The following is a 13,789-nucleotide window of genomic DNA, read 5'->3' on the forward strand; positions in this document are numbered from 1 at the left end:
ATCCCCTGGGAGACAGAGCCCTCACACCAGCAAGAGGCAGACACACCAGGGAGACCAGAAAATCCCCCATGAAGCAGACATACATCCTGGACACCACCACACCCCATTCACGATTTCCATTCAGGCAGCACCATGACCTCGGTTTCTAAGCTGGTCTCTGCTCACCGAGTGATCCAGGGGTGGAAACCTCAGTCCCTTTTAGCACAAGAACCCACCCTCTCCTCTGCATTGCGAAGGTCACCCACTCCTCTTCCTCCCATCCTCACCATCCACTGTCCCCACCACCTAACCATTTGACTCCATCCCCTCTCCTCACACTGTTACAGTCAGACCCCTTCCCCACCCAGTAACTGAGACCCACCGCTGGGTGAAGAGAAAAAGTGACAACTGCCATCCCAGGGGTATTAGCCTGGATCCAATGGGGGAAGGGAGAGAATGGGGCTTACACTGTTGGTCCACATGTAGATGGCGTAGAACAAGGCCTCCCTCTTGTTGAGCTGGAAGGTGTCGTTCAATCGCTCTCCATACCGTCGGCACTCTCCATCCTCGTTGGCAAAGCTGCGCACTGTCTTCATGGATGAGAATGTCTCCATCGCCACGTCATTGGCTTTGGCCAGAGACGCCTGGACGTCAGCCGACAGGTTCTGTCATATAGGAATATCTCAGAGTCAGAGAAGCCCGGAGTTAGTCAGATCCTGTTAGAGGGAGTCCCAGTGTCAGGGAGAACCCCTCACAGGAAGTCCCAGTGTCATTGAGGACCCCTCACAGGAAGTCCCAGTGTCAGGGGGACCCCTCACAGGAAGTCTCAGTTTCAGGGGGACCCCTCACAGGAAATCCCAGTGTCAGGGGGACCCCTCACAGGAAGTCCCAGTGTCAGGGAGGGCCCCTCACGGGAAGTCCCATTGTCAGGGGGACCCCTCACAGGAAATCCCAGTGTCAGGGAGGACCCCTCACAGGAAATCCCAGTGTCAGGGAGGACCCCTCACAGGAAGTCCCAGTGTCAGGGAGGACACCTCACAGGAAGTCCCAGTGTCAGGGAGGACCCCTCACGGGAAGTCCCAGTGTCAGGGAGGACCCCCTCACAGGAAATCCCAGTGTCAGGGAGGACCCCTCACAGGAAGTCCCAGTGTCAGGGAGGACCCCTCACAGGAAGTCCCATTGTCAGGGAGGAACCCTCACAGGAAGTCCCAGTGTCAGGGAGGGCCCCTCACTGGAAGTCCCAGTGTCAGGGAGGGCCCCTCACTGGAAATCCCAGTGTCAGGGAGGATCCCCTCACGGGAAGTCCCAGTGTCAGGGAGGACCCCTCACGGGAAATCCCAGTGTCAGGGAGGACCCCTCACAGGAAATCCCAGTGTCAGGGAGGACCCCTCACAGGAAATCCCAGTGTCAGGGAGGACCCCTCACAGGAAGGCCCAGTGTCAGGGAGGACCCCTCACAGGAAGTCCCAGTGTCAGGGAGGACCCCTCACGGGAAGTCCCAGTGTCAGGGAGGACCCCCTCACAGGAAATCCCAGTGTCAGGGAGGACCCCTCACAGGGAGTCCCATTGTCAGGGAGGACCCCTCACAGGAAGTCCCAGTGTTAGGGAGGACCCCTCACAGGAAGTCCCAGTGTCAGGGAGGGCCCCTCACTGGAAGTCCCAGTGTCAGGGAGGGCCCCTCACTGGAAATCCCAGTGTCAGGGGGACCCCTCACAGGAAGTCCCAGTGTCAGGGAGGGCCCCTCACGGGAAGTCCCATTGTCAGGGGGACCCCTCACAGGAAATCCCAGTGTCAGGGAGGACCCCTCACAGGAAATACCAGTGTCAGGGAGGACCCCTCACAGGAAGTCCCAGTGTCAGGGAGGACCCCTCACGGGAAGTCCCAGTGTCAGGGAGGACCCCCTCACGGGAAATCAAAGTGTCAGGGAGGACCCCTCACAGGAAGTCCCAGTGTCAGGGAGGACCCCTCACAGGAAGTCCCATTGTCAGGGAGGAACCCTCACAGGAAGTCCCAGTGTCATTGAGGACCCCTCACAGGAAGTCCCATTGTCAGGGAGGAACCCTCACAGGAAGTCCCAGTGTCATTGAGGACCCCTCACAGGAAGTCCCAGTGTCAGGGAGGACCCCTCACAGGAAGTCCCAGTGTCAGGGAGGACCCCTCACAGGAAGTCCCATTGTCAGGGAGGACCCCTCACAGGAAGCCCCAGTGTCAGTGAGGACCCCTCACAGGAAGTCCCAGTGTCAGGGAGGACCCCTCACAGGAAGTCCCAGTGTCAGGGAGGACCCCTCACAGGAAGTCCCAGTGTCAGCGAGGGCCCCTCACGGGAAGTCCCAGTGTCCTTGAGGACCCCTCACAGGAAGTCCCAGTGTCATTGAGGACCCCTCACAGGAAGTCCCAGTGTCATTGGGGACCCCTCACAGGAAGTCCCAGTGTCAGGGGGACCCCTCACAGGAAGTCCCAGTGTCATTGAGGACCCCTCACAGGAAGTCCCAGTATCAGGGAGGACCCCCTCACGGGAAGTCCCAGTGTCAGGGGGGGCCCCTCACGGGAAGTCCCAGTGTCAGGGAGGACCCCCTCACGGGAAGTCCCAGTGTCAGGGAGGACCCCTCACAGGAAGTCCCAGTGTCAGGGGGATCCCTCACAGGAAGTCCCAGTGTCAGGGAGGACCCCCTCACGGGAAGTCCCAGTGTCAGGGAGGACCCCTCACAGGAAGTCCCAGTGTCAGGAGGACCCCTCACGGGAAGTCCCAGTGTCAGAGAGGACCCCCTCACGGGAAGTCCCAGTGTCATTGAGGACCCCTCACGGGAAGTCCCAGTATCAGGGAGGACCCCCTCACGGGAAGTCCCAGTGTCAGGGAGGGCCCCTCACGGGAAGTCCCAGTGTCAGGGAGGACCCCCTCACGGGAAGTCCCAGTGTCAGGGAGGACCCCTCACAGGAAGTCCCAGTGTCAGGGGGATCCCTCACAGGAAGTCCCAGTGTCAGGGAGGACCCCCTCACGGGAAGTCCCAGTGTCAGGGAGGACCCCTCACAGGAAGTCCCAGTGTCAGGAGGACCCCTCACGGGAAGTCCCAGTGTCAGGGAGGACCCCCTCACGGGAAGTCCCAGTGTCATTGAGGACCCCTCACAGGAAATCCCAGTGTCAGGGAGGATCCCCTCACAGGAAGTCCCAGTGTCACGGAGGATCCCCTCACAGGAAGTCCCAGTGTCAGGGAGGACCCCTCACAGGAAGTCCCAGTGTCAGGGAGGACCCCTCACAGGAAGTCCCAGTGTCAGGGAGGACCCCTCACAGGAAGTCCCAGTGTCAGGGAGGACCCCTCACAGGAAATCCCAGTGTCAGGGGGACCCCTCACAGGAAGTCCCAGTGTCAGGGAGGACCCCTCACGGGAAGTCCCAGTGTCGGGGAGGACCCCTCACAGGAAATCCCAGTGTCAGGGAGGACCCCTCACGGGAAGTCCCAGTGTCAGGGAGGACCCCTCACAGGAAGTCCCAGTGTCAGGGAGGACCCCTCACAGGAAGTCCCAGTGTCAGGGAGGACCCCTCACAGGAAATCCCAGTGTCAGGGAGGACCCCTCACAGGAAGTCCCAGTGTCAGGGAGGACCCCTCACGGGAAGTCCCAGTGTCAGGGAGGACCCCTCACAGGAAGTCCCAGTGTCAGGGAGGACCCCTCACAGGAAGTCCCAGTGTCAGGCAGGACCTAGCACAGCAAGATCCCAGCACCAAGGAGAATGAGACATGCAGAATCCAGGGTCAGGGAGTAGTCAGATGTATTGCAGCCACAGAAATGGAAGTCCAGAGTCCAGGGTTGGAGAGGTCTCCACAATAAACCTGGGCAGCCTGGTCCAGCTCTGTGAGGGTCAGTCAGTATCAGTGGAGTGGGGGCGGGGGGAGGCTGCTTTCCACATAATCTTCTTTCCAGTGTCTCCCTGCTGCCCAACCCAATGAGTGTTTCCAGCCTCTTCAGCTTTTATTTAGCACCTGCAGGTCTAATTTCCCACCCGGGGAGTGCTTAATTTACCTCACCTCCAAAGGGTCAGATTACAAGGAGAGATCCCACAAACTGGGTGTAGAGTGGTGTTCCAAACTGATCCTACAGGGAGCAGAGTCACATAGTAGGTAGTACCGCTGCCTCACTGCCTCCAGAGACCCAGGTTTAGTTCCAACCTCCAGTGCTGTCTGTCATTCTCCCCGTGACCATGTGAGAATCCCTGGTGCTCCAGTTTTTCCCCATTTCTAAACTCTTGCCATGGTTACAAGTATATCCTCAGTCCTACGTATCTCCAGATGAATCCAGATCCTCACTCTCCCACTCTCTCCTTAAAACATCCAAGGATTAAGGAATGGCAAATGCCTCAGCTGGATTGGAAATGGTTGGAGGAATGTGGGCTGGCCAATGGGAGGAGGCCCATTGGGAATGATGGATGGATATAGAGGATTATGAGATCAGGGAAGGGTATAACGACGTTCTAGGGCACGTTGATCTCAAGAAGGATGCAGTGTTGGGGCTCTCAAAGAATATTAAGCTGGTCAGATCCCCGGGGCTGATGGGAAGTTAGATGACCGATGAGAGAGATCTTTGTATCCTCTGCAGTGACATGTGAGACCCCAGAGAAAGCAGAACAGCCAATGTTGTTCTTTTGTTTAAGAAGGACATTAGAGACAAAGCAGGAGATTATGGGCTGTGGGCCTTACATCTGTAAAAGAAAAATTACTGGAGATAATTCTTAGTGAGAGAATCTACTCTCATCAAAGCAAAAACTTTGCATGGCTTTGTGCGGTGGGGGGGGGGGGGGGTTGATATTTTACAAACAATTACGTTTTCAGAGATGGTAAAGATGATTAGTGAAGGTTTCTGACAAGGACCCTCATGGTCGGCTGATCCAAAAGATGAAGGCGTATGGGATCCCAGGAGAGACTTGGTAGATTGTATTCAAAACTGTCATGGCCAGAGAAGAGAAAGAGTAGTGATGCAAGGGGTATTATTCTGCCTGCAGGTTCATGACCAGCAGTGTTGCACAAAGATCAAGGCTGGGACTTCCATTGTTTGTGATATATATAACGTATTTGGATGAAAATCCCTCTGCAACTGGATCCTAGACTTCCTGACAGGGAGATCTCAGTCAGTCCGGATTGGGAGCAGCATCTCCAACACCATCACACTGAGCACGGGGGCTCCCCAAGGTTGCGTGCTCAGTCCACTGCTGTTCACTCTGCTGACCCACGACTGTGCTGCAACACACAGCTCGAACCACATCATCAAGTTCACCGATGACACGACCGTGGTGGGTCTCATTAGCAAGAACGACGAGTCAGCTTACAGAGAGGAGGTGCAGTGGCTAACGGACTGGTGCAGAGCCAACAACCTGTCTCTTAATGTGAACAAAACAAAAGAGATGGTTGTTGACTTCAGGAGGGCATGAAGCGACCACTCCCCGCTGAACATCGACGGCTCCTCGGTAGAGATCGTAAAGAGCACCAAATTTCTTGGTGTTCACCTGACAGAAAATCTCACCTGGTCCCTCAACACCAGCTTCATAGCAAATAAAGCACAGCAGCATCTCTACTTTTTGCGAAGGCTGAGGAAAGTCCATCTCCCACTGCCCATCCTTATCACATTCTACAGAGGTTGTATTGAGAGCATCCTGAGCAGCTGCATCACTGCCTGGTTTGGAAATCGCACCATCTTGGATCGCAAGACCCTGCAGCGGATAGTGAGGTCAGCTGAGAAGATCATCGGGGTCTCTCTTCCCGCCATCACGGACATTTACACTACACGCTGCATCCGCAAAGGAAACAGCATTATGAAGGACCCCATGCACCCCCCATACAAACTCTTCTCCTTCCTGCCGTCTGGGAAAAGGCTCCGAAACATTCAGGCTCTCATGACCAGACTACATAATAATTTCTTCCCCCAAGCTATCAGACTCCTCAATACCCGAAGCCTGGACTGACACCTTGCCCTACTGTCCTGTTTATTATTTATTGTAATGCTGTTTTTGTGCACTTTATGTAGTCCAGTGTAGGTCTGTAGTCTAATATAGCTTTCTCTGTATTTTTTTCATTATGTAGTTCAATCTAGTTTTTTGTACTGTGTCGTGTAACACCATGGTCCTGAAAAACGTTGTCTCATTTTTACTATGCACTGTACTAGCAGTTATGGTCGAAATGACAATAAAAGTTGACTTGACTTGACTTGACTTGAAATGTGTAACTGGGCTGATTAATGAGTTTGGAGATGACACAGAAGTTGGTGGAGTTGTGGATAGTGAGGAAGGTTGTCAAAGTATTCAGCAGGATAGGGATTCCTTGGAAATATCGACAAGAGAAATGGCAGGTGGAGTTTAATCGAAGTACGAGGTGTTGCACTTTGAGAGGAAAGTACACAGTGAATGGCAGGCCCCTCGACAGCACTGATACACAGAGGGATCCTGGGGTCCATGTCCATAACTCCCCGAAAAGTGGCAAAGCAAGTGGATACACACGGCACATTCTCTTCCTCGGGCAGGGTGCTGAGTATAAGAGTCAGCAAGCTGTGTTACAGCTGCATGAAACTTTGCTTAGGCCACATTTGGATTATTGCGTGCAATCTGGTCACTGCTTTACAGGGAGGATGTGGAGGCTGTGGAGAAGGTGCTGAAAAGGTTCAGCAGGATTTTCCCTCGAACAGAAAGTATTAGCTACAAGGAAAGGTTAGACAAGCTTTGACTGCCAACCCTAGAGCACAAGAGGCTGAGTATACAAAGCTATGAGAAGCATAGATAGGGTAGTTTCCCACCTCGCCCCCCCCCCAACTGGTATGTCAAATAATAAGGGCATAGATTTACAGTGAGAGGGGGACAATTCAAAGGGCATTTACAAGACAAAGTTACTTTTACAGAGAGTGGTAGGTGCCTAGAATGTGCTACCTGGGGAAGTGTTAGTAGTGGATATGATAGCAACGTTTAAGAGGCATTACGGCACATTCACAAGTTAGATATAGACCATACAGGCAGATGGGATTAGCTTAACTTGGCATCATGGTCAGCAGACTTGTGGGCCAAAAGGCCGGCTGGTTCCTGTGCTGTGGTGTTGTGTGTGATATGGTTGAAGAGACTGACACTGGACAATGTGGGATAGGAATAAGGATCAGGGATGGGAAAGAACCGATGGGGTGAAACGAGCAATGATGAACCTACCTGGTAGAAATGGGCGAAGAACTCAGGGATGATGATGATGAATGGAATCAAAGCCAGAGTGAAGAGAGATAGTTTGAACGACAGGCTGAGCATGAAGGCCAGGAGACACATGACCCTCATCAGGTACCACATCAGCAGGCTCAGCTGTTGCGACAGTGAGTCGCTCATCGTGTTCGTATCCGTGGTGATGCGGGATGTGATGTCACCTGGCAAGAGAGACAGAGATTTCATCAAAACTGTACCAACAGATCTCCTGGGGTTCTGAGACCCTCTCTCCACAGGAGATTTCCTGGGGTTCTACGTCCCAATTTACACAAGGGATCTCTGTAGGGGCACAATTGAGAGCATCCTGACTGGCTGCATCACTGCCTGGTATGGGAACTGTACCTCCCTTAATCGTAGGACTCTGCAGAGAGTGGTGCGGACAGCCCAGCGCATCTGCAGTTGTGAACTTCCCATGATTCAGGACAGTTACAAAGGCAGATATGTAAAAAAGGGCCCGTAGGATCATTGGGGACCCAAGTCATCCCAACCACAAACTATTCCAGCTGTTACCATCCAGGAAATGGTACCGCAGCATAAAAGCCAGGACCAACAGGTTCCAGGACAGCTTCTTCCACCAGGCCATCAGACTGATTAACTCACACTGACTTGAGTGTACTCCATATTACATTGACTGTTCTATTTACTACAAATTATTATATATTACTACGATTACACATTGCACATTTAGTTGGAGACATAACGTAAAGATTTTTACTCCTCATGTATGTGAAGGATGTAAGAAATAGTCAATTCAATTCAATAGAGTCCTGGGTCTTACATTCTACAGGAGATCTCATGGGGTCCCGAGTTCCACACTCTACAGGAGATCTCATGGGGTCCTGAGTTCCACACTCTACAGGAGATCGCATGGGCTGCTGGGTCCCACACTCTACAGGAGATCTCATGGGATTCTGAGCCCCTCTCTCTTCTGGGGTTTTGGATCACTCACTCAACAGTAAGAGAATTCCTGGGGTCTGGGATCCTGAGATTCTGATACTCTTCTAACATGAGACCCCTGAGTCCTGGGTTCTGAGCCTCTCCCTCTTACAGAAGGACATTTCCTGGGTCTAGAGTACTGGACCCCTCATTCTACAACACATCTCCTGGATTCTAGATCCTGGGTCCTAAACCCATCTCTCTAGAACAGATTTCTCAGGCCTGTATCCTGTGTACTGGGGTCCTGGACAGATCTGCATATAAAATCCTGAACTAAGCCACATTCTCACTGTCTCAAGAACTCAGGGTAAACATGGACAAATGATTCCTTTTTCCACATGATCAGCTTCCAGTACAATCTGTCAGAAGTGCTGTCAACATCTAGACAGTGAAGATTCATACTTCATTGATTACAGCTCGGCATTCAATAATATCATCCCCTCAAAGCTTAACACAATAGATTCTGCAGATGCTGGAAATCCAAAGCAACACACACAAAATGCTGCAGGAACTCAGCAGATCAGGCAGCATCAATGGAAATTACATCCACGTTTCCAGCTGAGACTCTTCTACAGGATGGAAAAGGAAGGGGGAAGATGACAGAATGAAAAGGTGGGGGAGGGAGGAGGATAGTTGGAAGGTGATATGTGAAGCCAGGTGGGTAGGAAAGATAAAGGGTTGGAGAGGAAGGAATCTGATAGGTGAGGAGAGTGGACCATAGGAGAAAAGGAAGGATGAGTGGATCCAGGGGGAAGTTATAGTTAGGTGAAAAGAAGTAAAGGTCCAGAGTAGAAGAATAGACAAAGGGGAGGGGAGAAGGAATTTTATTTTACTGGAAGGAGAATTCAATATTCATGTCATCAGGTTGGAGGCTACCCAAATGAAATATAAGGGGTTGCTCCTCCACCCTGAGGGTGGCCTTAATGTGGTAGAAGAAGAGGCCATGGGCTCCAGGGCATCAGAATTAAAATCTTTGGCCACCAGGAAGTTCCTCCTTTGGTTGATGGCAAGGAGATGCTCATCAAAGTTGTTTCCCAATTTACAATGTGTCTGGATTATCCAATGTAGAGGAGGTTGCATTATGTCAACTGTTGGAACAGTGCCACAGCAACAACCTGGCACTCAATGTCAGTAAGAGGAAAGAGCTGATTGTGGATTTCAGGAAGGGTAAGACGAAGGAACACATACCAATCCTCATAGAGGGATCAGAAGTGGAGAGAGTGAGCAGCTTCAAGTTCCTGGGTGTCAAGTTCTCTGAGGATCTAACCTGGTCCCAACATATCGATGTAGTTATAAAGAAGGCTAGACAGCGGCTATACTCTATTAGGAGTTTGAAGAGATTTAGTGTGTCAACAAATATGCTCAAAAACTTCTATATTTGTACCGTGGCGAGCATTCTGACAGGCTGCATCACTGTTTGGTATGGAGGGGCTACTGCACAAGACTGAAAGAAGCTGCAGAGGGTTGTAAATCTAGTCAGCTCCATCTTGGATACTATCCGACAAAGTACCCAGGACATCTTTAGGGTGCGGTGTCTCAGTAAGGCAGCTTCCATTATTAAAGACCTCCAGCACCCAGGGCATGCCCTTTTCTCACTGTTACCATCAGGTAGGAGGTACAGAAGCCTGAAGGCACACACTCAACAATTCAGGAACAGCTTCTTCCCCTCTACCAACTGATTCCTGAATGGACTTTGAAGCTTTAGACACGACCTCACTTTTTTTAATATACAGTATTTCTGTTTTTGCATATTTTTTAAAATCTATTCAATATACTGCATGTATACTGTAATTGTAATACTTGTTTATTTATTTTTGTTGTTTAGTTTTTCCCCTGCTATATTATGTATTGCATCGAACTGCTGCTGCTAAGTTAACAGATTTCACATCACATGCCGGTGATAATAAACCTGATTATGATTCTGATATTGTGTCAGGAGCACCGGACACAACAGACGACCCCAGCAGATTTGAAAGTGAAGTGTTGCCTCACCTGGAAGGACTGTTTCAGGCCCTGAATGGAGGTGAGTGAGGAGGTGAATGGGCAGGTGTAGCACTTTGGCTAGGGGTAAGTGCTGGGAGGAAGATTAGTGGGGCGGGATGAATGGACGGGGGAATCAGAGAGGGAGTGATTCCTGCACAAAGCAGAGAGAGTGGGTGAGGTAAAAATATGTTTGATGGTAGGATCCCTTTGGAGATGGTGGAAGATGCGGAGAATGATCTGTTGGATGCGGAGGTTCATGGGGTGGTAGGTAAGGACAAGAGGAACTCTATCACTGTTAAGGCAGTGGGATGATGGGGTGAGCGCAGATGTTTGGGAAATGGAAGAGTTGTGGGTGAGGGCAGCATCAATGGTGGAGGAAGGGAAACCCTCGACTTTGAAGAAGGAGGGCATCTCTGATGTCCTGGAAAGGAAATCCTCAGTCTGGGAACAGATGTAGTGGAGACGAAAGAACTGAGAAAAGGGAATGGTGCTTTTACAGGAGACAGAGTGGAAAGAGTTATGGTCAAGATAACCATGGGAATTGGTAGATTTATAAAAGATGTCAGTCAACACTTTGTCTCCAGAGATTAAGAAAGGTGAGGGAGGTGTCAGAAACTAACCCATAAGCTTCAAGACCTTCACCTCAATCCTTCCTTGTTCAACTGGATCCTCGATTTCCTCAATTGCAGACCCAGTCAGTTTGGATTGGCAACAACATCTCCTGCACAATCTGCATCAGTACAGGTACACCACGGGGATGTGTGCTTAGCCCCTGCTCTACTCACTTTATACTTATGACTGTGAGGCTAAGCACAGCTCCAATGCCATATTCAAGTCTGCGGATGACACCACTGTCAGGCCAAATCAAAGGTGATGACAAATCAGCATATAGGAGGGAGGTGGAAAATCTGGCTGAGTTGGTGCCACAATAACCTCTCACTCAATCTCAGCAAGACCAAGGAGCTGATTATTGACTTCAGGAGGAGGAAACCCGAGGTCCATGAGCCAGTCCTCATCGTGGGATCAGAAGGAGAGGGTCAGAAACTTTAAATTCCTCAGTGTTATCATTTCAGAGGCTCTGTCCTGGGCCCAGCACGTTAACGCCATTATGAAGAAAGCATGGCAGCACCTCCTCTTTCTTGGAATTTTGCGATTTGGCATGTTATCTAAAACCATGACAAACTTCTATACACGTGTGGTGGAGAGTACATTGAATAGTTGCATCACAGTCTGGTACGGAAACACCAATACCCTTGAATGGAAAAGCCGACAAAAAGCAGTGGATAGGCCCTGTTCCTCATGGGTAAAGCCCTCCCCACCATTGAGAGTATCTACATGGAGTGCTATCTCAGGAAAGCAGCAACCATCAACAGGGACCCCCGCCACCCAGGTTATGCTCTCTTCTCACTGCTGTCATCAGGAAGAAGGTACAGGAGCCTCAGGACCCACGCCACCAAGTTTAGGAACAGTTATTACCCCTCAACCATCAGGCTCCTGAACCAGAGGGAATAATTTCACTCATCTGCACTCACTCCATCACTGAACTGTTCCCTCAACCTATAAACTCAATTTCAAGGACTCTCCATCTCATGTCCTCAATATTTATTGTTTATTTATTTATTATTATTTCTTTTTTTTTCCATTTTGTATTTGGACAATTTGTTGTCTTTTGCACATTGACTGTGTCATGTTGGGGGCGATCTTTCATTGATTCTATTGTGTTTTTTCATACTGTATTTCCTGGAATATCTGCAAAAAGAATCTCAGATTGTGTATCGTAACATATGTTCTTTGAACTTTGATCCAATTACCTAATTAATCAGTCAAAGGTTTGGAAAATCAGATCTGATATCAGTGTTTATGTCCTCACAGAGGTTTAGGATTTAAACTCAGTGGACAACCAGGGACAGCTAATGATATCATAAAAATACATTTTTGCAATTGATTCAGGAATAAACATGCCATTTGGGTTAAAGCCACTCCAGACCTGAACTATGTGGTTGATGTAAAATGGCTAAGCAGATCTATTGCACAGACCAGATTGGTAATATTTCCAACGAATGCCCTTCCCCTGGACAACATCGGTGCCGTGGAGAGGGGAGACTTGCAGCTTGGGCAACTGCCGGTCTTCCATAAAATAAACCTTGCCCAGGCTTGCGGCCTGGAAACTTTCCAAGGCACAAATCCATGGTCTATTGAGACTAACAGAGGCCTACACAATATTTCCATCTCATCTGTTCTACAGTTTCTCATATTCTGGTTTATCTTGATTCCCTACCGCTCCGTCTTGTAACCCACTTGCCTCTCTCTCTCCCCATTGCTCCCTCACACTCTATCGCTACCTCCCACACTCTGTCTCCCCATCATGTTTCCACTCTCACACAATATATAGTAACTTTAAACAGTATCTTTCCTCTTCTGTAATCCCCACACTGATGAGCCTGTTGTCTCAAACCCCTGGTCTACCTCTCCCCCTCTCTCAGATGACCGACAGTATTTCAGAGGAATTTCCCCTCCCTCTCCGACTCATTCTGCCCCTTCACACCCAGCTGCCACCAGGACGATGGTGCACTATACCTGTGTGCTGAGTGTCGAAGAAGGCGATGTCCTGGTGGACGACAGATCTGAACACGGAGCCCTGAATCCTGGTGTGAATGCCCATCATTGTAGCGTTGTAGATACAGTCACAAATACACTCTGAAACAGCACTGTGTACAAAGGAGCAGAGCTCAGTGGGTGACTGATACCTGTGAGACGGGGTCACTGGGGTTACAGACACCGTGGGACAGGAGTAGGGGTCACTGACGTTACAGACACTGTGGGACAGGGGTCACTGGGGTTACAGACACCGTGGGACAGGGACAGGGGTCACTGGGGTTACAGACACCGTAGGACAGGGGTCACTGGGGTTACAGACACTGTGGGACAGGGACAAGGGTCACTGGGGTTACAGACACCGTGGGACAGGGGTCACTAGGGTTACAGACACCGTGGGACAGGGACAGGGGTCACTGGGGTTACAGACACCGTAGGACAGGGGTCACAGGGGTTAGACACTTTGTGGGAGAAGAGCAGGGGTCACTGGGGTTACAGACACTGGACAGGAGCAGGGGTCACTGGGGTTAGTGTCCATGTGACCAGAATTACTCGGCTGTGTCCTGTAACATCACCGAGCATTCACTGTCAAAGTGAGTGAGGACAGCTGACCTGATCCCCCCCCCCCCCAGGTAGGACCCCGTTAATCCTCTGCTCCTCGCTAACGACAGTACCTGCCAATGGTGAAGGCCGCCATCGCCAAGATGGTGCTGGAGAAAGCCGATGGATCGTCCTTGTTCATCACCCAGTCCGTCATCCGGCCGGAGTAGTACGGAACGGCCATCTCCCCTGGGAAGACAGTGACTGGTTAGTGTTCCAAGAGACCCCACTCCCTTCCATCAGAGCAGAGATAGGCCGTCTCCCTGGGAATAGTGACTGGTCAGAGCTGTCCGAGAGACCCCACATATCACTTCCTCCACTCCCACAAAATCTGAGGTATAGAATCCAGTAGTCGGGACTGGGGATGTGGTAATGGCCAATCAGAGCAGAGTGACACATCCCTCCCGAGACGAAGAATACCACCTCTCTCACAGGACACTGAGAGAACTGTACCCCCAGGACAGATACAATACCCTCCA

The 13,789-nt window shown here is 50.8% G+C and overlaps 1 protein-coding gene across 1 annotated transcript in view; it reads right to left on the reverse strand.

The window, feature by feature from the left end:
• tap1 (transporter 1, ATP-binding cassette, sub-family B (MDR/TAP)) overlaps nt 1–13,518 on the reverse strand; it is a 28,911-nt gene extending 15,393 nt beyond the window's left edge. The window contains exons 1-4 of the mRNA XM_073029327.1: nt 13,385–13,518; nt 12,693–12,823; nt 7,152–7,357; nt 447–644 (exon numbers count right to left, since the gene is read on the reverse strand). Coding sequence (XP_072885428.1) covers nt 447–644; nt 7,152–7,357; nt 12,693–12,823; nt 13,385–13,494 — 645 coding nt within the window. The 5' untranslated portion in view covers nt 13,495–13,518. The remainder of the gene's footprint in view (nt 1–446; nt 645–7,151; nt 7,358–12,692; nt 12,824–13,384) is intronic.
• Between the last annotated feature and the right edge of the window lie 271 nt (nt 13,519–13,789).

This window comes from Hemitrygon akajei, chromosome 2, assembly GCF_048418815.1.
Source record: "Hemitrygon akajei chromosome 2, sHemAka1.3, whole genome shotgun sequence".
Lineage (NCBI taxonomy): Eukaryota > Metazoa > Chordata > Chondrichthyes > Myliobatiformes > Dasyatidae > Hemitrygon > Hemitrygon akajei.